Source organism: Oryctolagus cuniculus, chromosome 16, assembly GCF_964237555.1.
Source record: "Oryctolagus cuniculus chromosome 16, mOryCun1.1, whole genome shotgun sequence".
Classification (NCBI taxonomy): domain Eukaryota; kingdom Metazoa; phylum Chordata; class Mammalia; order Lagomorpha; family Leporidae; genus Oryctolagus; species Oryctolagus cuniculus.
In genome coordinates this window covers 13631467-13653818 of record NC_091447.1, presented here as the reverse complement: position 1 = coordinate 13653818, position 22352 = coordinate 13631467, and the positions used below count along the sequence as shown (strand labels likewise).

The window sequence follows — 22352 nt, the reverse complement described above, 5'->3', positions numbered from 1 at the left end:
AAAGTAAGAAATCAATCCCACTCAGGGTAGCATTTTTTTTTTTTAGATTTTATCTAAGAGGTAGAGTTATAGACAGAGACAGAAAGAGACAGAGACAGAGACAGAGACAGAGAGAGAGAAAGAGAGAGGTCTTCCACTGGTTCACTCCCCAGATGGCCACAATGGCTAAAACTGGGCTGATTTGAAGCCAGGAGCCTGGAGCTTCTTCCTGGTCTCCCACCTCTGTGCACGGGCCCAAGAATTTGACCATCTTCCAACGCTTTTCTAGGTGGTAGCAAAAAGCTGGCTTGGAAGTGGAGCAGCAGGACACGAACTGGTGCTCATATGAGATGCTGGAACTACACACAGAGGCTTAACCTACTACTCCTCAGCACTGGCCCCAGGATAGCATTAAAAAAAAAAGAGCTCAGGTGTCTATCTAACCAAAAAGATGAAAGATACATACATTGAAAACTATAAAACACCAATGGGGCGGGCGCTGTGGCTCAATAGGCTAATCCTCCGCCTTGCGGCGCTGGCACACCGGGTTCTAGTCCTGGTCAGGGCGCCGGATTCTGTCCCGGTTGCCCCTCTTCCAGGCCAGCTCTCTGCTGTGGCCAGGGAGTGCAGTGGAGGATGACCCAAGTGCTTGGGCCCTGCACCCCATGGGAGACCAGGATAAGTTTCTGGCTCCTGCCATCGGATCAGCATGGTGTGCCAGCCGCAGCGCGCCGGCCGCGGTGGCCATTGGAGGGTGAACCAACGGCAAAGGAAGACCTTTCTCTCTGTCTCTCTCTCTCACTGTCCACTCTGCCTGTCCAAAAAAAAAAAAAAAAAAAAAAACTGATGAAAGAAATTGAAGAGCACACAGTAAATTCATACCCTTTGTTTATGAGTGGAAAGAACTAACGTTAAAATATTCATACATCCCAAAACCATCTACAGAATCAATGCAATCTTTATGAAAATCCCAATGTCATTTTTCACAGAAATGGAGAAAAACACTGAAGTTTTTGAGGAACCACGGAACACCCTGAATAGCTAAAGCAACCTTGAACAAAGATGACGAAGCTGGGGGACTCCCACCACCTGGCTTCCAAAGCAATAGTTATCAAAACAGCATGACACTGGCATAAACAGACACAGAGAGACCAAAGGAATAGGAGGGAGAGCCCAGATATAAACCCACACATTTACACACAAGTATCAAGGGTACACGGTGGAGGAAGGCTCATCTCTGCCGTGAATGGTGCTGGGGAAACTAGACCTCTACAAACAGGAGCTGGACACTGGACACTTAGTTTACACCATATGCACAAAGCGACTCCAAAAGATAAACAGACTCAAACCTCAGAGCTGAAACCCTGAAACCACTAGAAGACAGCCTGAAGTGCATGTTGCACAGCACCAGTCTGGGCAAAGGTTTCTTGGATGTGACCCCAGAGGCACAGGCAACATGCAAAATCAACAAGTGGAATGACATCAAACTAGAAAGCTGCGCAGCAAAGGGAACAACAGAGTGGAGAGACCACCACACCTTGGGAGGAAATGGGGGGCAAACCCATCCCTGTGCTCAGGGCTTAACTTCCGAAATGCAAGGAACTTGGACAAAACAGGACAATAACTCCATCAAAAACAGATGGACAAATGACCTAAGTGGACACTTCGCAACAGTAAACACACAGGGAGCAGGTGCTTTGCATAGTGGTCATGGTGCCCAAGTTCCTCTTGGGAACACCTGGGTTCAATTCCCAGTTCTGGCTCCTAACTTCAGTTTCCTGCTGATGGCTCAAGTAATTGGGTTCCTGGCACAGCTGGGTTGTTCCCAGTTCCCAGCTTTGGCTTCAGCCACAGTCTAGCCCTGGTTGTTGTAGGCATTTGGGAAGTGAATCAGCAGACGGAATCTCTCTCCCTCTCTCTCTGTGTCTCCCTGATTCTCAAATAAATTAATTTAAAAACCTAGACATACACATGGCCAGCAGATATATTGAAAAATGCTTATCTCTAAGCATCAGGGAAATAAAATAAAAACCATAATGAGATGCAGTTTCACAACAGTTAAAAAGATGTGAAACTATAAGAAAGAGCAAAAACAAGAGTTGGCAAGAGAGTAAAGGAGACCCTTGTGCACTGTTGTGGGATATAAATTAATACAGCCATATGGAAAACAGTATGGAGGTTACTCGGAAAACTAAAAACAATTACTATATAATATAGCAAATTCATTACTGGAGTATATCCAAAGGAACTGAAATCAGTATGTCCAGGAAGTACCTGTGATACGGAGCTAGACAGTGGACAAAGGAGCTAGGAGGGTGTCAGCTGCCTCCTTGCCACAGCCCTGCACCACTCAAACCTCAACCCCCTCCAAACAGGTTTGACACACCCACTTCCCACAGGACACCTGGGCCTCACTCCCACGATATGCACAAGATGCTAGGATGGACCTATGTGTGCTGAGCTCCACAGGGAGCCACCATGAAGCCTTCCCAGAGATCCTCACACACACTGATCCCTGCCCAAACTCTACTTCATTTGCATATTCAATGAGGGCACTGTTCCTAGTCCCATACAGGGGCAACTGAACTGGGGGGGGGTGGTGATTCTGCCCCATGAGGTTGCCTGCACTCCTGTTGGAGTGTGTAGCATCTCTCCCTCTTTTTAAAGAAAGATCTACATATCTGTCTATCTGAACGGCAGAGTTAAACAGGAAGGGGGTGGGAGGGAGAGGGAGAGAGAGAGTATCTTCTAGCTGTTGGTTCACTCTCCAAATGGCTCTAACAGCCAGGGCCAGGCCAGGAGCCAGGAGCTTCTGGGTCTCCCATGTGGGTGCAGAGGCCCAAGCACCTGGGCCATCTTTCTGCTGCTTGTCCCAGGCACATTGGCAGGGAGCTGGATCAGAAGTAGAGCAGCTGGGTCATGAACCAAGCACCCTCATGGGGATGCCAGCCGTGGCTTAACCCACTGCACCACAGTGCTGGCTGGACTACCTCTTTCATCTCTTTAAATAAACTCTGCTGTGACTCTTACACCTTATCTGTGTGTCAGCCTTGAATTCACTTCTCACACTGAGACAAGAACCTGGAATGAGTACAGCTAGGGACCGACACCTCACTCTGCAACACCTGCACTCCCACAGCCATCACAGCATTGTTCCCCACAGCTAACACATGGACACAACCTAGGTGTCAGTCATCAGATGAACAGATAAAGAAAATGTGCTCCCAGCACACAATGGAAGACCAGTCTTCTACAAAGGGGGAAATCATATCATGGGCAACAACATGGATCAATCTGCAGGATGTTATGCTCAGGGAAATAAGCCAGGCACAGAAAAACAATAAATGATGCTGCACTGTGCACCCCAAAATCTCCAAAGCAGGGGCCAGTGTTGTGTGTAGCAGCTGAAGCTGCTGCCTGTAATACCAGCATCCCATGTGGACATCAGTTCATGTGTTACCACGCCTTTTCCAATCCAGCTCTCTGCTATGGCCTGGGAAAGCAGTCAGAAGATGGCCCAAGTGCTTGGGTCCCTGCATCCATGTCGGGGGCCCAGATGAAGCTCCTGGCTTTAGCCTGGCCCAGTGCTGCCATTGCAGCCATCTGGGGAATGAACCAGCAGAAGCAATATCTCTCTCTCTGCCTCCCTCTAATCCTTTCAAATAAGTAAATGTTTTTTAAAAAGATTTATTTATTTGAAAGTCAGAGTTACACAGAAAGAGAAGGAGAAGCAGAGAGACAGAGAGAGGTCTTCCATCCACTGATTCACTCCCCAATTAGTGTCAATGGTCAGAGCTGTGCCAATCTGAAGCCAGAAGCCAGGAGCCTCGTCTGGGTCTCTCACATGGGTGCAGGGGCCCAAGGACTTGGGCCATATTCTACTGCTTTCCCAGGCCATAGCAGTGAGCTGGATCAGAAGTGGAGCAGCCGGGACACAAACTGGCACCCATAAGGGATGCCGGTACCACAGGCAGCAGCCTTACCCTCTATGCCACAGTGCTGGCCCCAATAAGTAAATCTTAAAAAAAAAAATCATTGAAAGAGATTTTAAATGTTTCACACACAAAAACATGTGATTTGATGGTCTCAATTGAAAGGTGTTAATCACTGTACATTATAAGCATATTCCAAAATTTCAGTGTAACCCCACATATATAGACAATTATTAGTGAAAAGGAAACAAGAAAAAAGTAAACTTTTTAAATCTGCCATAAAAACACACATCTTACTTGGTTGTGCTCTAGAGTTTCAAAAAGTTGCTCATCAGACTTCAGCAATGGGATGCCTGTTCGGTAATGAACTTCATAAGAAAACTCCATGGTCGCCCACGTCTGACTGATTTCATTAATAACCTAGGAATCAACAGTATAAATTAACTCATGGGCATAAAAGCCAAATTTAGGATCAATACCTATCATCTAGGATTTTATTGATTGATTGGTTGCTACAATTCCCCAAAAGGCAGAGTGTTACCAAATACTACTGGCCTGATTTTTTAATCCAAAACATTCCTGGTGAAGAGGTGTGGAGGATGAATTCCACCACACCAAAGGAACAAGCTTCATTCTAGGACCAAGATTCTACTGACCCAGAGCCTATGTCTGTCCCAAAGTAGGAGCCAAGAGTGAGAAGGGACATAAAACAGTAATCCAAGAGTTGGACAGGTATTATTTATAAATTAGCCAGTATGTTCTGAGTACCTGAACATGAATCATCTCTGCCCCCTGCATAAAGCCAAGTAAGTTAATTACCTCTCTGTGTCTTCATTTTCTCACCTCTAAAACAGAGATGATGGTATTACCTCCTCAGGGGATGCAATGAGTGAAAATAAATAAAGCACTTAGTGGGGTACAAAGCCTAAGCAGTCAAGTGTCACTTAACAACAGGGGCACGTTCTGAGAAACGCGTTGTTAGGCTATTTTGTCACTGAGCGAGCAGCACAGGGGGGACTGCCACACACCAGGGTAGCTGTGCCACTAGGCAATGTCACTCTGTGAGACTGCTGTTGTATACACAGCCCGTCATCGCACAGGACGCCAGCGACACCAGTATGTGGCACGTGACTGCATGAATAGTTTCTGCTGTGATCGCCTTCTACAGGGCCACCCCTGCTGTTTCACACACTCACTGCAGGTTGGCAGCCATTCCACCTCTTGCCCGAGTCACACAGCAAAGAACAAACTAAGACTTGTCTGTCTGGAAGAAATCAGAAGGATTTCTTCCGGGGTGGGCTTCTGTGCTCATGCCCGAGAGTGGCCTCGGAGACAACACGGAGCCCTGGCGTGCTACCTTCTCGGTGCCCAGTTCTTTCACGGCTTTGTCCACAATCTTCTGGACGTCGTCTTCCACTCTGTGTAACTGCAGTGCCAACAGATCCGCCAGAGTTGTGCCTTCGTGGATCACAAACCGGACCTGATCAGGAAGGAATGCAAGGTGAAGTCCCTCCCCCACACATTTCAGTGGTTCCTTGGACCCAATGGCCGGAAGAACGAATGGTGTCTAAAACACACTCGCGTCGGCTGCTGAGCGAACGCCTGGCTCTGAAGGATGGGAACAGACCAAGACCCAGCTTTCAAATTCCAGTGGAAGCGCGGACCAAGATTTATGCCATGTTCGGGCTATGTTCTTTCCTTTTGTTCCATTCCCTCTCCCTGTCAGCCTGCTTCTTATCTCCTGTGCCCACAAAACCCATTTTTAAAGAGAATCTCATTGTTCATTTATAATAATTTGGTTGAAATCCCAGAAATCAGGTAGCAGCTCATTCGTCTTTGCTTCCTGAAGTGCCCTATTCACTGAACGTAATTCCCACGCGCTCCTGTGACTTAACCTAGTTTTATCACTAATTTAATCTTAGTTCCTTGGCCAAAAAAAAAAAAAAAAAAAAAAAAACCTTACTCATAATGTCGATTCATTACTCGTTTTCATCATATGAAAAATAATTCACATTTATCTCCCCATTCTCTTGTGGACTCTCCCATCCCTGCCAGCCCTGGGTCTTAAGATGTTCTCAGCTCTCCCTATAGCCCCACACTCACCCGTGCCCCCTGCAGAGGAAAACTGGCCCTGCTCCTGCTAAGGGCTTCTTCTCTCAATTTCTCGGAAGCCTGGAGCCCTCTCCTCCTCTCCCCACCCTGTAACACTGCTCAGCCCCTTCTACCTCCCTGTGTAGGGAAAGAGTCCATGGGTATTTTCCCAGAACATGGATTTTTCATGTGAAAACCTGAACTTTAAAAAAACCTGGGAAATCCAGGTAAGTTGATTGCCCTATCCCTGCATCACTTTTGACCTCACTTCAATAATAATAAAAATGGCAGCTGTAGGATCATTAATTGAGCACGTACAACTTACTACATCAGATACACATTCTCCAATTTGTTTACCAAGTCCACATGGAGAGTGGTATGTGTTATTTCACAACAGGGCCAACCAAAGCACAAAGAATGACTTGCCTAAGATGCCAAGGGTTCTAGGTGTTAGGGCTGGGAGCCCACAGCCCAGGCTGTCCCTTGCCCTGATTGTCCCCACTCTGCAGATTCTGCTCAGCCCTTCTGCACACTGGGTCCCTCTAGCTCTTCACTTGCCCAAGGAGAAACCACACCCACACACACACACACACACACACACACACACACCAGCCCTCTGTGACACATTCCAAACTCATCAAGGTCACCTTCCCTGAAAAATATCACATACGGTTGACATCTTCGCAAGAAAATTGAAGCTGGAACGCCCAAGACACATGAGAAACCATTTTATAGCAGGCAATAAAATTAGAACCATCAAAAACCACCACTGTTATAAAATGAACTGGGAGGAATCCCAGGACCCCCTTCCCACCGTAAAATCACTGCTACACGTTCCGATCCTCTCCACAAGATTCTTTGCGGTCATGTGGTGCTCTGTAAATTGCCTTCCTATTATTTCACTCGCTCCTTGTATGATTTCCTCTAATGCACAAAATCAGACAGCATCCTTCTCATTTTATTAATGAAACAATAAGACTCAAACTAGAGAGGTTAAGTGACTTGGTTCAGGTCACACAGCTAACATGCGTTAAAAGGGGCTGAGAGCTAGAATCTTCCACCGTCTGGTCCACTAGTCTTTGTCGGGGAGCTTGGCCTCTTGTACTTGATGAGAGACCTTTGCACAAATTCCACTCCATCCCAGACGATGCAAACCAAAGACTCACACTTCACAGCCGCACAAATGTTCAATTAGTGAGACCAACATACTGACCCCCATGGCTCTCATCAGCTGGTGCCAATGCCTGTCCCTGAGGGCAGGGCTCTGCAGCTCTGTGACAGCTCTCAGCGAGGTCATCATGTCCTTCACGGTGCCTTCCAGGCCTGTGTAAGCCTCCCACTCACGGACATCCTTGTCTAGCAACCACATTTCCTAAGGAAAAGCAGACAACACTCCAGCTCCGTGGATACAATGATACACTGAGTATCTTGCCTCCTTTGAAAGAATAAACAGATACTTCTCCACTCTTGGATTAGGAAAGAAAAGTGAAGCTGTTTAGCCCTGAGGCTAAGGACTATAACCAGGGAAGTGGAACGGGATCCACTCCTGTACATATTATGCACCGGCTGTGTACAGGTCACTTGAATACACTGATTTCTTATTCCCAAGATCTAACTGGATATCCCATGAGGAAACCCATGGGGTATTAAACGTAGGGCAGTAATGGTGTCCACAGTGCGGGTGCAATAAGAAGTGTTTCTTCTCCAAAAATAAATGGGACTCCAGACTATTAGCTGGATGACAAAGGCCCTCCATCTTTGCTACCTGACTTGTTCAAATGGCAGCCCTGAGATGCGGGCTACCTCGGAGAGGCCATGCTGTGGGATTAAATATTTCATGAGTCTTAGATGTGTCAAAGACAGCTCTTGACTTGCTGTCCCCTTGGCCCAGGGACCGTCATCAGTGATTGTTTATAAGAAAGCCCAGTAAAACCCTCAGTTCTCAGCACAAAGCAAAGGAGAGTGCCACCTGTTTAAAAAATGTAACAAAGACCTTTGATTGGGAGTGGGGTCCATCTGAGGTTGAGGAAACAAGTTGGGAGAGAACAGGGAGTAGGTACAGGGATCCCATGACATCCAAAAGATAGAGAGACATTCTGATTATGTTCTCTGGGACTGGGGCAATAGGGGACAAAAAGCAGGGGACGGTGGGTAGGAGCAGAGCACAGCACTGAGTCAGGGCCAAGGAGGTTCCAGGGTGGGAAGAAAGCAAAAGGCCCTGTGATTCTCTAATGACCTTCAACTGCCCTGCCTTTTGGCTTCCTCCAAAGCTCTACCCTCATCAGAGGGCATATGACAATGGGGATGAGCAAAGCACTCAACTGAGGTGTGGGTGTTGAGGGCCACCAGGTTCCACCACCACTTTGTGATGCCTGCGTGCTATGATGGAGTGCCTGGTTTAAGTTTTGACTATGCCACTTTCTTTTCTTTTTAAGATTTATTTATTTATTTGAGAGGTAGAGTTATAGAAAGAGAGAGGGAGAGACAGTGAGAGAGAGGTCTTCTGTCACTGGTTTACTCCCCAAAGGGCTGCAACTACCGGAACTGAGCTGATCTGAAGCCAGGATCTTCTTCTGGGTCTCCCACACAGGTGCAGGGGCCTAAGCACTTGGGCCATCCTCTACTGCTTTCCCAGGCCACAGCAGAGAGCTGGATTGGAAGTGGAGCAGCCAGAACGTGAACAGGCACCCATACGAGAGCGGCTACTCCACTTGCAATCTGGCTTCCTATTGATTCATCCTTTGGGACAAGATATGATGACTAAAATACTTGGGCTCCTGCTGCCCACTTGGGAGACCTGGCTGGAGTTCCAGGCTACTAGCTTTCAGCCTGGCCCAGCACTGGCTGTTGCAGACATTTGAGGGAGTGGAGTAAATTGGTAGAAGGAAGATAGATCTTCCTGTCATTCCAGTTTTTAAAGAAATAGATTGAAAAAAAAAAAAGGGCATTAAATCATGATACTCTCAGTTCTGTATCTACTGAGCCCTCTTGGGATCCCTGAGTAATCAGTAACGTTAACAAGGACAATACTACTCCATATAAATCCAGAAGTGGCAGACTCTCCAGAGCTGCCCCAAAAGGCACTGTTTCAGTTACAAAATGCTTAGGGTTGCTAAGGAAAGACATGAAAACTGCAACCCCTTGCCCTGTTACTCTCACTCTTCCTTTCTGATCTGGACACCATAAGAAGCTCAGGATTAGCGCTGCTTCCCGTAAATCCAGTAGCCCTCGGAGGCTTTTATTAACTCATTCCCAGAAAGCAGGCTGGAAGAGAGTGAGAACAAGACCGTCTGATATCACTCTGGTGGAAGTAAATAAGATCAGGCGGCCCAACACAGCACATATGAGGTTATGGAAGACGGAAGGAGGTGGTGCCGAGAGAGATTAATTGTTGAACTAGACAGTTATGGAACTTGCCTTGGCAAACCTTCTGAGTTCTACCTCCATCTGTTCCACATTAATCTGTCTCCACTGGGTTTTAGTCCAATTATCAATGCTCCTCTGAAAAGGCACAAGCAGATAAAAGTGTCAACAACATTTGGTGAAAGCAGGTCTCCACAGCAAAATATATAAACGGATGGTACGCACTGACTCCACCGCCTAACGGAAAGTCAATTTTTCAAATATTAACTGCACTTGTCAAAACTTCCCAATCACCAAAACAAAACAAAACAAAGTTGTCAGAACATGTCAAGCTTAAAGCAAAAACATTATGATATATTAATTTCTAGTAGTAATGATAAATGCCATACACAAACCGTCATTATCACTCCTGTATACTTTGAATAGATTAAACATATTATTAAATTGCAGATTTTCATGCTTCTGCATGTAACGTAAAATAAGCTTTTATAGGACAGTCTTCACCCATTGTAAGCCAAACTAGCCATTTCTTCACATTTAAAGTCTTAATATATTTCTCTATGGCTTGCAGCCACCTTAAGAAACTGGTATAAATCATCTGCAATGTGCTTAGTTATCTTGTACTTTGATATTTATTTTTTGAACTTAATTAACCACATACTAATGAATTTTTACTAAGTGCATATATAAATGCAAATACGAGTATTTGAGTACACACAGGTGTATACCTGAGTTTATACGTACAAGTGACCATGTATATGTAATATATATTTTTACATTTTATTTATATTCTATACAAGCACCCATATGACTTGGGGTAGTCATCTCCTTCTACAAAGTTTTGCACTGAATTAAAAACAAACAAGGAAGAATCATCCAATAAGAGAGAAATATGGACTCTCTCTCAGGGTCAGGAAGAGAATGTAATGTGCACATATTTCAAGCTATTATAAAACCCAAGTACTCTTCATTTGATTATCATTTAGAGCCTTTGCTAGCTTCCTGCTGCACTAGGGTCTTCCTGCTTTTTATCTATTGCATTCTTTATATAGTGGAGGCATTAAGTCTTTGTCTAGAATACAAATTAAAGATTTTATCTCAAAAAAATAAACTACAACATTTCTTAAAATTTAAAACATTCTGTCATACCAAAAAAATTACATATTTCTAAAACATAAACAAAAACCATGAAATGAAAAATTTTAAAAGGCATCTTTGACAAAGCACTTCTTACTCTAACATAAATGATGACGTCCCAGAGCCCTTTGAGCAGCCGTATCTCCTTGCGACACCGCTTCATTGGCTTGTACTCTGGGAGAGCCACTTCGAAAAGGCGAGCGGATTCTTGCATCCGCAGCAGTTCTTCTTCCAAAGCCTCCAGCTCGCGGTTCACCTGCAGAGACACCGCACGCCCGCACTCAAACCACGGGCCACAGAGGAGCCACGCGATTCCCCAGCTCCACTGATTTCAACATCTCAATCTTCGAGTTTTAAAAGGACACACATCTTGCAATAAAATGGATGCAACTGGAAGCTATGATACTTAGTGAAACACGCCACAGTCCCCGAAAGTCAAATACCATATGTTTTCCCTAATCTGTGGTAACCAATAGAGCACCTGAAAGGCAATCTATGGGAATGAAATGGACATTTCGAGATGCGGTGACTGCTTACAGCTCTTGTCGCAACTGTTGATGAACAGTGTTTTTCGTTCTTAATACTATTTGTTGAACTCTTTACTTAGTATAGAGTGAATCTTATGAGTACAATATAAACTGAAAAAAGTTCTTTGTAAAAATTAAGAGTGGGAATAGGAAAGAGGGGAGGAAGAAGAGTAGGAGTGTGGGCGGGAAGAAGGGTAGGGTGGGAAGAATCACTATGTTCCTTAATCTCTATATATATGAAATGCATGAAATTTGTATATATTAAATAAAATTTTAAAAAAAGAAATCTGGAATATAATTCTTGGTAAAATGTAGAAGCATTCCGAAGCGTGATGGGAGACTGTAAATAAATACAATGTTACCAAAATTGTTCCTATGCAAATTTTTCAGCAAAGTCTGCTCTGCCAGGGCCCACACTGGGGCATAGTGGGTAAAGCTGCCACCAGCAGTGCTGGCATCCCATATGGACACCGGTTTTACTTCCAGTTGTTCCACTTCTTTTCCAGCTCTCTGCTATGGCCTGGGAAAGCAGCAGACAATGGCCCAAGTCCATGGGCCCCTGCACCCACCCACATGGGAGATCCAGAAGGAGCTCCTGGCTTTTGATCGGCTCAGCTCTGGCTGTTGTGGCCACCTGGGGAGTGAACCAGCAGATGGAAGACCTCTCTCTGTCTCTCTTTGCCTCTGCTTCTCTGTAACTCTTTCAAATAAATAAATAAATCTTTAAAAAAGGAAAGAAAGAAAGAGTCAGATCCTTGTCTTACAAAGCTGTTACCAAGTGTAGCATCTAAACTTAAGGAGCCCAGGGGCTGGTGCTGTGGCACAGTAGGTTAATCCTCCACCTGCGGCGCCAGCATCCAATATGGGCGCCAGTTTGAGCCCTGGCTGCTTCGCTTCCAATCTAGCTCTCTGCTATGGCCTAGGCCCTGCACCTGGGTGGGAGACCGGAAGAAGCTCCTGGCTCCTGGCTGCGGATTGGTGCAGCTCTGGCCACTGTGGCCATTTGGGGAGTGAACCAGAGGACTGAGGACCCCTCTCTGTCTCTCTCTCTCTCCTTTCACTGTCAGTAACTCTACCTCTTAAGTAAATAAATAAAATATTTTAAAAAAAGAAAACAACAACAAACTTAAGGATCCCAGAAAGAGGACTTTGCATTTAAAATATAGCTACAGAAATAGCACTCAGAAACCCAGGGGGTGAACCCAAGGTGTGTGGGAGGGGAAGTAGCTTTCCTGTCTTTCAAGATCTACTGCATTCTTTGAACTTTTGCCATTAAGTCGATGTACCACATTTTATTAAAAAAATTAAAAGTTGGATCATCAAGAAAGAAAAAGCGAGGCAGTTTATGTTTAGAGTGAAGCACACTCCGTCCTGCACAGAGGAGACATAGCTGGGCCTTGGCCAAGACAACCACGTGGGGAAGGCGTCCACGCTGGGCTGTTACAAACGCCTTCGAAGAGTTTCCACCATGAATGGATTGTTGAATGATATCTACAGCTTGTTGTGCATTTCTTATGAGGATTATATGATTTCTTCCTCTTGATCAATGTGACAAACTATATTGAATTTCTTATTTTAAGTCAAATTTGTTTTCCTAGAATGAACTCTATTTATAAATTGGTAGAATTTGCTTTGTTTAGCATCTTTGTGCATGCACATTAAAAAACCTATGTTTTACCTTTCTCATACGATTCTTCTATGGAAGTTGGACATGCCTCATAGAGCAACTTTTGAGTGCTCATTTTTCTGGTTTCTGGAACTACATGAATGAGATTTATTTCTTGAAACCTTCTCAGAATGCAACTGTAAAGCTACCAATGCCTCAAGTCTCTGTCGGAAGATTTCTTTGCTAACTGCCAGTTAATTTTTTCCTTTCATTTTCCTACTGGTTAATTTTTTAATGGTTACAAGACTACTCTGGTTTAGTATTTCTAGAGAGTTTTTGGCAAACTAGATTTTTCCAAAAACTTACCCATTCAGTTTCAGTTCTCAAGTCTCTTCTTAACAGAGCTCTATATTTTGAACATCTACACCTCCTGTTAATCTTTTACTCCTAAGATTGTGACTTTTTGTTTTCCCTTCTTCATTCCATCAGAGGTTTGTGGGTACAGTTATTTTCTAAGAACCAAATACGCCTCTGTTGAATGCTCCTCTCGAGGCCCACGCACTAGAAGTTACTTTGAGATGACTTCTTGGTGGTAAATTCATTCCATTTTTCTTCATCCGGAATAGTCTTCTCTGATTCCTTTCCTGGAAGGCACCATCCGCTACCTTCTGATTTTCACTGCAGCTGATGGAAAACACGTTCTTGGCCCCGTCTTGTTTCTAGCAGATGATCTGGCTTTTCTGCCTGCGTGCTTTCAACATCTTTGCCTCTCACAGTCTGCAGTTCCCTGTGATATATGTAGGTGTTGATTCTGTACGTATGCTGGCCGGGATTCAGTGAACTTCCTGAATCCACTGATTCATGCTTCGAGCTGTCCTACAAAATCCCCAGCTATCATCTCTCTGTTACCTATAACGTTCTGTTTGTGAGTAGAAGTGTTAGACGCTAGCCTAACTTAGCTCCTCTGTGTCTCTTAATCTCTCTTGTATTTTGCATCTCCTTGCACATGTGTGCGTCCCGTAAGTGATTTCTTCCTGTGTAACTTGCATTTTGCTTAGTCTCTTTCCCAGTTTCACTAGCTCTTTAACCCATATGCTGAGCTGTATTTTTTGACAACTCTATTTCTCACTTCCACAAGTATCTGGCCCTTTTTCAAATTCAACTCATCATTTTTGATAGTCTCAAAACTGAGAACTTGCTCATTTTTTTTTCAATATTATCTTTTATTTCTTTCTACTACCAAAGTTGTATCTCAGTCTTTATCTGTGGTTTCTTTCTGTTGACTTGGATGCATTATAATGCATTTATTGATTTTTTTTATTGTGAACTCTAATATTTAAAGTTAATCTCTTGGGGCCAGCGCTGTGGTGCAGCAGGTTGAAGCCCTGGCTTGCAGTGCTGGCATCCCATATGAGCACTGGTTCAAGTCCCAGCTGCTCCACTTCTGATCTAGCTCTCTGTTATGGCCTGGGATAGCAGTAGAAGATGGCCCAAGTCCTTGGGCCCCTGCACCTACATGGGAGACCTGGAAGAAGCTCCTGGCTCCTGGCTTCGGATTGGCGCAGCTCTAGCTGTTGCGACCATCGGGGGAGTGAACTAGCGGATGGAAGATCGATCTCTCTCTCTCTCTCTCTCTCCCCTTCTCTCTGTAACTCTTTCAAATAAATCTTTAAAAAAAAATAAATAAATGTAATCTCTTGAACTTCTGAAGACACTGCTATGAGAGCACCTGTTTTCCCAGAGGAGACATGAGTTTGCATCTACCACGTGCTAAGCAGTTACTTGTAGATTGTAACTATTTCAGTTTCTTGACCTGAAGCTCCTTAATCACAGGTTTTGGATGGAACTGAACCACAAACACTTGTGAGAACATGTCTAAGCTTACGAATTCCTGGAGAACACTCTTCCTTTTTTATTGATATTTTTTTCACTTTACGTTCAACCTCAGCAAAGAAGGACCGAGAATTTAACAGCTCCTTTCGCAAGCTGCAGACTTTCCCCAGCCAACCCTTACCTGAGGATGCAACTTCTTATGAGCATCTCCTATTTCCCTATGAAAGAGTCAACAGACTTCTGGAACTTCTATTTGCCACTACGGCTGCAGAGGCTGCTGGGTTCGCTCCCGTGCTCCGCCCTGCTCTCCTGTAGTCCATGTTGCCCCTGCCATTTAGACTTTCCTCATGAGCTCAGCAACACCTGCGAAACTGCACATCTGGGAACATGTCCTCTGCATCGATTTTACACAGGAGGACATTTTTTTCTTTTTATTATTATTTTTTTTTTTGACAGGCAGAGTGGACAGTGAGAGAGAGAGTCAGAGAGAAAGGTCTTCGTTTTCCATTGGTTCACCCCACAATGGCCGCTGCAGCTGGCGCACTGAGCTGATCCAAAGCCAGGAGCCAGGTGCTTCTCCTGGTCTCCCATGCGGGCGCAGGGCCCATGCACTTGGGCCATCCTCCACTGCACTCCCGGGCCACAGCAGAGAGCTGGACTGGAAGAGGGGCAACTGGGACAGAATCCGGCGCCCCAACCGGGACTAGAACCCGGGGTACTGGCACTGCAGGTGGAGGATTAGCCTACTGAGCCACAGCTCCAGCCTCACAGGAGGACTTTGCAAAATCTCAAAGTCTACCACATCTCCCCAAGCCAACATTTGTCTTATTTATTTTTAACCACTTTTTCCTGCTATTTATGCAAACTCTGTTATTCCTAGAAACACTTCGTTGTATTTTGAACTGCTTACTGTATCCGTGGCTATGAAGAAAGCACAGCACTTTGGCAGGCAATCTCATTGCAAAATACAAAGAATCACCACGCTAAGCCCTTTGCTCCTCCAGGTCAGTGGCTTCTGTGTCAGAGGCGAGATGCCTTCAGTACTGGGGTCTACCACCAGCCCAGAAGAAAAAGACACAGGACTTTGGTGGAATCGAACTAGATAAACATTAGGTGCACATGCTGAAAAACACATCAAAACTGTAACTTCAGGACAAAGTCAACCCAGCCCCGCTAGAACCAAAATATCCCAAAACATACTGTGCAGTTACAGGGATGGCATCTCAGACTGACAAAGGCGTCGCTATACGCTATCAGAGTATAGCATGGAAATGGTGAGTTTCAATAAGTAACTGTAGTAAATGTTTACATTCAGCATGTTGCTTAGTCAAGTAAAAACATTTCCCCATCCACAGTCTGTTCAGACCACCTGCAATTCAGATGCAATCTTAAAGAAAAAAATAACTCCATTAGCATATTCTAACCCACTCCCTTTCAGTGAATATATTAACCATTATTCTCCAGCCAAGTAAAAGAGAAGATCTGATGCTATATGATGTGCTTTTCTGAATAAGCTCAAAGTCCAAACACATGCTGAAACTTGGAAAGAGAGCTAAGAGCTCAGGATCTGCACGCTGTCCACAAGGCTAAGGAGGGAAGCTGTCTCCATGGGAGCTTCAGAATCAGGGTAGCAGCCCCGGCAGGAGGATGCCCTGCCTCGAACCCGCACAAAGTCTGTTTCTCATTTCGGCCTCTGGGCTAAGTTCCCAGAAACACTAAGGTATTGTGTGTGTGTGTGTGTGTGTGTGTGTGTGTGTGTGTGTTTTTAACAGGCAGAGTGGACGGGGGAGAGAGAGAGACAGAGAGAAAGGTCTTCCTTTGCCATTGGTTCACCCTCCAATGGCCGGCGCGCTGCAGCTGGTGCACCGCGCTGATCCGAAGCCAGGAGCCAGGTACTTCTCTCGGTCTCCCACGGGGTGCAGGGCCCAAGCACTTGGGCCAACCTCCACTGCACTCCCGGGCCACAGCAGAGAGCTGGCCTGGAAGAGGGGCAACCAGGACAGAATCCGGCACCCCGACTGGGACTAGAACCCGGTGTGCTGGTGCCGCAAGGCAGAGGATTACCTATTGAGCCGCGGCGCCGGCCTGGTATTGTGGTTCTAATATAAGCTTAACTCATCTACTCAAACCTCCTCTGAATTACTCATTGTTTTGGGATTTCCCACTACCTTCATTCTTGTAGTCAACTCTGATCAAGTAGTTAATTACACATTAGGATTCCATGACTCAGCAATATTCACATCCAGGACTAAGGATGAGTGATGGGCTAGCCTGACTATGGTGGAAAATTCCAGCCACTGTATCTCACGGGAGGCAATATCATCATTAAAGTGCCTCATTTTGTTGTTGTTGTTGTTGTTCACTTAGATAGCCAGAGTTTTAGTCTCAGTTCTATTACTTGCTAACTCTAGTATGCATTACTTAATTACACAAGTCTGTTGCTTTATCTGAAATAGGGAAGAGTAGTGAACACTATATTATAGAGACACTGTGAGAGCTAAGAGAAATAATATAACAGGGAACATTATTAACAGAGTAAGTGCTCAAAAAATACCCATAGCAGCAGTCTTTTCATGAGGCTAGTGGGCTGGGGACACAGGATTTAAAACACAACATAATAGACTGGGGGAACACAGTTCTTAACTCCCATAACTAATGGCAAAACTAAGGCAACGCATAGCCATACCTTAGTGGCTGAAGTTATTTTCTAGTGTGGCCATGGTAATGCACATGAAATATTTGAGATCGGGGTTACCTTATCCAGCACTGCGTATGGGTTTTCTGCCTTAAATCCAAGAGGGGCCAGAAACTTGAACCTCTCTCTGAACTCCAGCTGCTTTCCCTGATGAAGACAGAAAAGAGAGAAAGTTAACCTCAAAGAGCACCAATGACTGTTAAAAGCACATGCATGCAGGCACATGTGACACACACACAAACACAAACACACACACACACAAATACACGGTAACTAGCTTACATCAAACAAAACGCATTTCTTCCTCAGAAGAGTGACTTCTGCATTTTGGAGAGGTGAAACTTCATGTCTGACAGTTGCGGCAATCTTTTTGGTGGTTTCCCATCGTTCAGGCAACTCCTGAGAAAAACAAAGGTACAAATGCAAAAGTACCTCAATGCCTTAGAAAGTCAACCTTGTGGGGTTTAAAAAAAAACAAACTCCAATTTCTTTACACTAACTCATGCCCTGTTTTCACTCTTCTAGAAGTTTACCGAAAACAAACAAACAAACAAAAAAGATGGTAGTGGTTCAAGGGCTTAGAGACAGGGCTGAGATACTGACTGGCCTAGAAGGGTATCTTGCAAGCATGAACCAGAGTTCAGAATAAATGGCAATCTTTTCAACATAAACGTAAACTTCCAAATGGCCTTGCTGCGGTGGGAAAAAAATCCCAGTGCTCTGGAAATGAACTTGATGATCTTTAAAGACCAGAGATGGAAGTCACCTATGTTAGCAATTGAGCAAGTGAAAAATACACTTGGAATCTGCTGGGGCCAAGGTAAAAATGCTTCCTCTTCCACCTTGCTCTAGCCCCCCAGTCTATGTGTGTGTGCGCGCAACCTCTTTCTCAATGGTGACTGTAAGCATTATTTCAGACGATGCAATTTTTAAAGACAAAACAGGCAAAGGGAAGAAAACGGTAATTCCTGCTTGATGTAGGACAAAAAGTAGCAACAAATACTTCAGGTACCAACTCAGTCAAGCTCTCCTTCCCTGCAATTCAAATAGGACCCTCAAGTTATTTTCGTTGAAGCACTATGGTGCTTAACTACAGATGAAAACCATTCCTTGTGTCCAGGCTAACAAAACATTGCTCCCCTGGGTCATCTCCTGGGATACTCAAACTGTTTTGTCACACAAAACCACCCATAGTTCTGGGACTCCACTTGTGCAGCCCAAGTGCAGCAGTCGAAGGGTCTACAGACTATTTTGCTGCCGTCAATAAATATTGGATAAGTGACTCAGTAACCGCCAGTTATTGAGTGTACTGCGCTATGCATACACAGCAGTGGAAGGGTTACTGCAAAGAGAGAACACATTCTCCGAGTTACATTGTTTTATAAACCACTGGGGTGAGTTAGAGGCACACACAGTAACTATTCTATATGACAGAATGTATTAGCTTCCATCCCGAGGGCTCTGTGTGGAGTGAAAGCAGGAGACCGTGTGGTGTCATGACAACAATACTGAACCAACTCACCAGCTAAGGACCTGGGTTCTAACCTCCCTGGCCTCTCCTCGGGTGCTTGCTTTCATCAAAACTCCACGTCCTCATCCACACACAGCCTCACTCTGCATTTCTAACACCACTCCACAGAACCTGACTATCCCATGGAGTCTCTTCTGACACCATGGACAAGAAATCAGGTCAGAGGACCTGGGCCCCTCAACCCTCGTCAAAGACAGAAAATCTGCTTTAAATCTGGGGACCCCAGACACACATTTCTGCTTGATAAAAATAAATTTCCTTGAAAAGCCAAAGATTCAAAGGTCTCCAAGGTCCGTCCAAGTGATGGGATCCACTCGAGGAGGAGGGTATGCTGGGGCACAAAGGAATGACTAGGTTTTAGCAGACAGAGATCAGAACGAGATACAAGAGGGGCTGAGCTGAGGGCTGTCTTGGGAGCTAAACAGCATTCAGGAGCACAGGGGCAGCCAGGGAAGGTTTCCGAGCGAGGCAAGAGCTGAGACCTGCAGGCTAGAACCTTGCTCTCACTGCAGAGGAGAAAGCAGACGGAATGGGAGGAGGAGTGAGGTGAATTAGGAAATAATAAGTGGGGCCGGCGCTGTGGCGTAGTAAGTAAAGACACCACATGCAGTGCGGGCATCCCAAATGGGTGCCAGTTCAAGTTCCAGCTCCTCCACTTTTTTTTACTTTTTAAAAATTTTTTTTTTATTTTTTGACAGGCAGAGTGGACAGTGAGAGAGAGAGAGACAGAGAGAAAGGTCTTCCTTTGCCATTGGTTCACCCTCCAATGGCCGCTGCGGCCAGCGCACTGCGGCGGGCGCACCGCGCTGACCCGATGGCAGGAGCCAGGTATTTATCCTGGTCTCCCATGGGGTGCAGGGCCCAAGCACTTGGGCCATCCTCCATTGCACTCCCGGGCCACAGCAGAGAGCTGGCCTGGAAGAGGGGCAACCGGGACAGAATCCGGCACCCTGACCAGGACTAGAACCTGGTGTGCCGGCGCCGCAAGGCGGAGGATTAGCCTAGTGAGCAACGGCGCTGGCTCCTCCATTTCTGATTCAGCTCTCTGCTGTGGCCTGGGAAATCAGTAGGAGATGGCCCAAGTCCTTGGGCTCCTGTACCTGTGTGGGAGACTTGTAAGAGCCTGCTGGCTTCAGATCAGCACAGCTCCGGCCATCGCAGCCGACTAGGGAGTGAACCCACGTATGGAAGACACCTCTCTCTCTCTCTCTCTCTCTCTGCCTTTCCTTCTCTCTGTGTAACTCTGCCTTTCAAATAAAGAAATAAATAAATCTTTAAAAAAATAAGTGAATTAAAATAGGTGTGACCAAAATGGAGAGGTGGCAACAGACTGAAGCCCACCTTGCTGGCAGTAAATCCACAGACTGGGCCTCATGTATTAATCTACTCTTTGGTAATATACCCACAATGTTTCTGGGCCTAAGACACTTCTAGATGGACAGTCTGTTTGAGAGGAAAAGGAGTGTGGATATATTTCACATGTGAAAGGCACAGTGAAACTGGAACTCAAGAAAGACATCCAGAGGCTCTCTACAACCTGCAAAGGTGGGAGAGCACAGTAGTTCAGTATTTTGTCATGAAACACACCAGGAGTTGAGTGCTAGCTGGCTTTACTATTTGTGAAGTTCAAGGTCAGATTCCCTACCTGTGAACTGAAAGCATTAATGCCTTTGATACGGACTGTTGTAAGGACACCGTAAGAGTGCATAGAAAGTACTCGGATTATGATGATTTCATCTCTACACCCACCTCCAGCTGGATGTAGACTTGCTCTGGCATCCTCTGGCCATAGCTCTCCAGGAGTACGATGGTTTCTTTCAGGGGCTCAAAGAGCTCATCAGTAGCCCTCCGGCGGCTTCTTACAGCCAGAAGGTGTCCCAGGATGTCCACTAAACCATGGTGATCACCTTCGCTTAGCTCTCTCTGAAGTCCTGTATCTGTCTCCTTTATAAATTCTTGCAGCTCATTCAGACTATTAAATATATATACACATACAGATGTTCATAAATATATGCACATAAATGAGGTTCAGGAAAGCTTTCGGGGCGGGGGGGCGCCAGTGCTGTGGCACAGTGAGCTAAGCTGTTGCCTGCACTGGTGGGAACCCTTATTGGAGTGCTGGTTTGAGTCACGGCTACTCTGCTTTCAATCCAGCTCCCTGACGATGTGTCTGGGAAGGCAGCAGAGGATGGCCCAAGGACTTGGGCCCCTGCCACTAACAGGAGACCTCGAAAGAGCTTGGGGATCCTGGCTTTGGCCTGGCCTAGCCCAGGCCGTTGTGACCATTTGGGGAGCAAACCAGCGGATAGAAAATCTCTGTTTCCTTCTTTCTCTATCACTCTGTCCTTTAAATAAATAGATAAATCTTTAAAAAAAAAAAATTTAGTAGTGTAAGAATTCTGAATGAATCTTATTTTCATTTTGTACCTGATTAAACATTACTTATGATCTTTATTTTGAAGGGTGTAGGAATACTGCTCTTAAAATTATTATCTCAATTAGAAAGCAGTGTTAAAATTGCAATTCAAAACACCCAAGCACAAAGCTACCTGTCAATGACAAATCTCAACAGGTGCTCCTGAAACATCCAACTCCATTTCTTAATAACGTTTAGCAGGCTGGCTTTGAAAGGCTTCAGGTCCACCTTGAACCAACTGTTAAACACTCTGAAGTCATCGAACTTGCTCATCTGAGCATACAAAGCCTCATAAATGTCGATCTGTAGGGTAGAAAAAATAAATAACTGTATCAACTCCATGCAAAGCCAATGAACCATTTCCAAAGCAGTGGGGATTCCTTGCCTGCTCTTTGAATTGTTCCAGAGTGGGCGGCTGTTCAGGGATTTCTTCGTGTGCACGAGTGTCCACTTCCTCAGGTGACAGAGTGTGGCCATACATGAGAAAATGCTTCATAAACTCAGTTCGGTCATCCACCCAGAGGTAGGCATACGTCTCCAGGGTGTTTCTGAAATCCAAGACTTTGTTGATGACGTCTGCCACTCTGTTCATGATCTCTTGCCTGGCCTCAGCCAGGCCTAACATGCTGTCCATATCACTCTAAATGAAAGCAAAACCAATCACTCAGTCTTATTCAAACTAACTTGCTTTATCAGTAATGTGCATCCTAACATTACCCAGCTGATTCCTTAAAGGGAGAGAAGTTGGCAACATTTAAAAAATAATGTTGCTTTATTCCAACTTCTCTCCCCATTACTCAAGCTTATTTTTTGAATCATTACTTTAAAAAAATCTAAAGCCAATTTACGAAGAAAATACCTGATAATTTGCTATTTCCAGGTGTGCTGCTACTCGCTCCATCTGAGCAGACATTCTGAAACTGCCACACAGTATTTCTTCCACCAAGTCATAGAAGCCATCCCCGGCCTCTCTTTCTAACGAAGGCTTAAACACAATCTCAGGGGGAATTAACATCATCTGTGCTTGAAAAAACGGTGCAGGTTTCAACTGCTTCTCTGTGTTCCTCAGAAAGAAGTCCAAGTCATGCATTATTGCCTGGTAAAAGCCTTCCACCACCATGTCATCAATGAACTCCACATAAATTTTCCAGGTATCCAGGGAAGGATCAGCTTTGAATAGCTTCCTGTTTTCCTAGAAACAGACATGTATTCATAGATGAAAATGACAATGAGCCTGTTAGA

General features: G+C 45.1%; 1 protein-coding gene across 1 annotated transcript in view; it reads right to left on the bottom strand.

The window, feature by feature from the left end:
- Positions 1-22352, bottom strand: part of DNAH11 (dynein axonemal heavy chain 11) — a gene marked incomplete in the record, with an annotated part of 360436 nt that overhangs the window by 275018 nt on the left and 63066 nt on the right. Inside the window, 11 exon segments of the mRNA XM_070059638.1 lie at positions 4209-4331; positions 5269-5391; positions 7216-7374; positions 9420-9503; positions 10600-10758; positions 17224-17310; positions 17446-17562; positions 20444-20666; positions 21244-21413; positions 21496-21750; positions 21970-22302. Of these exon segments, the coding sequence (XP_069915739.1) occupies positions 4209-4331; positions 5269-5391; positions 7216-7374; positions 9420-9503; positions 10600-10758; positions 17224-17310; positions 17446-17562; positions 20444-20666; positions 21244-21413; positions 21496-21750; positions 21970-22302 (1833 nt within the window).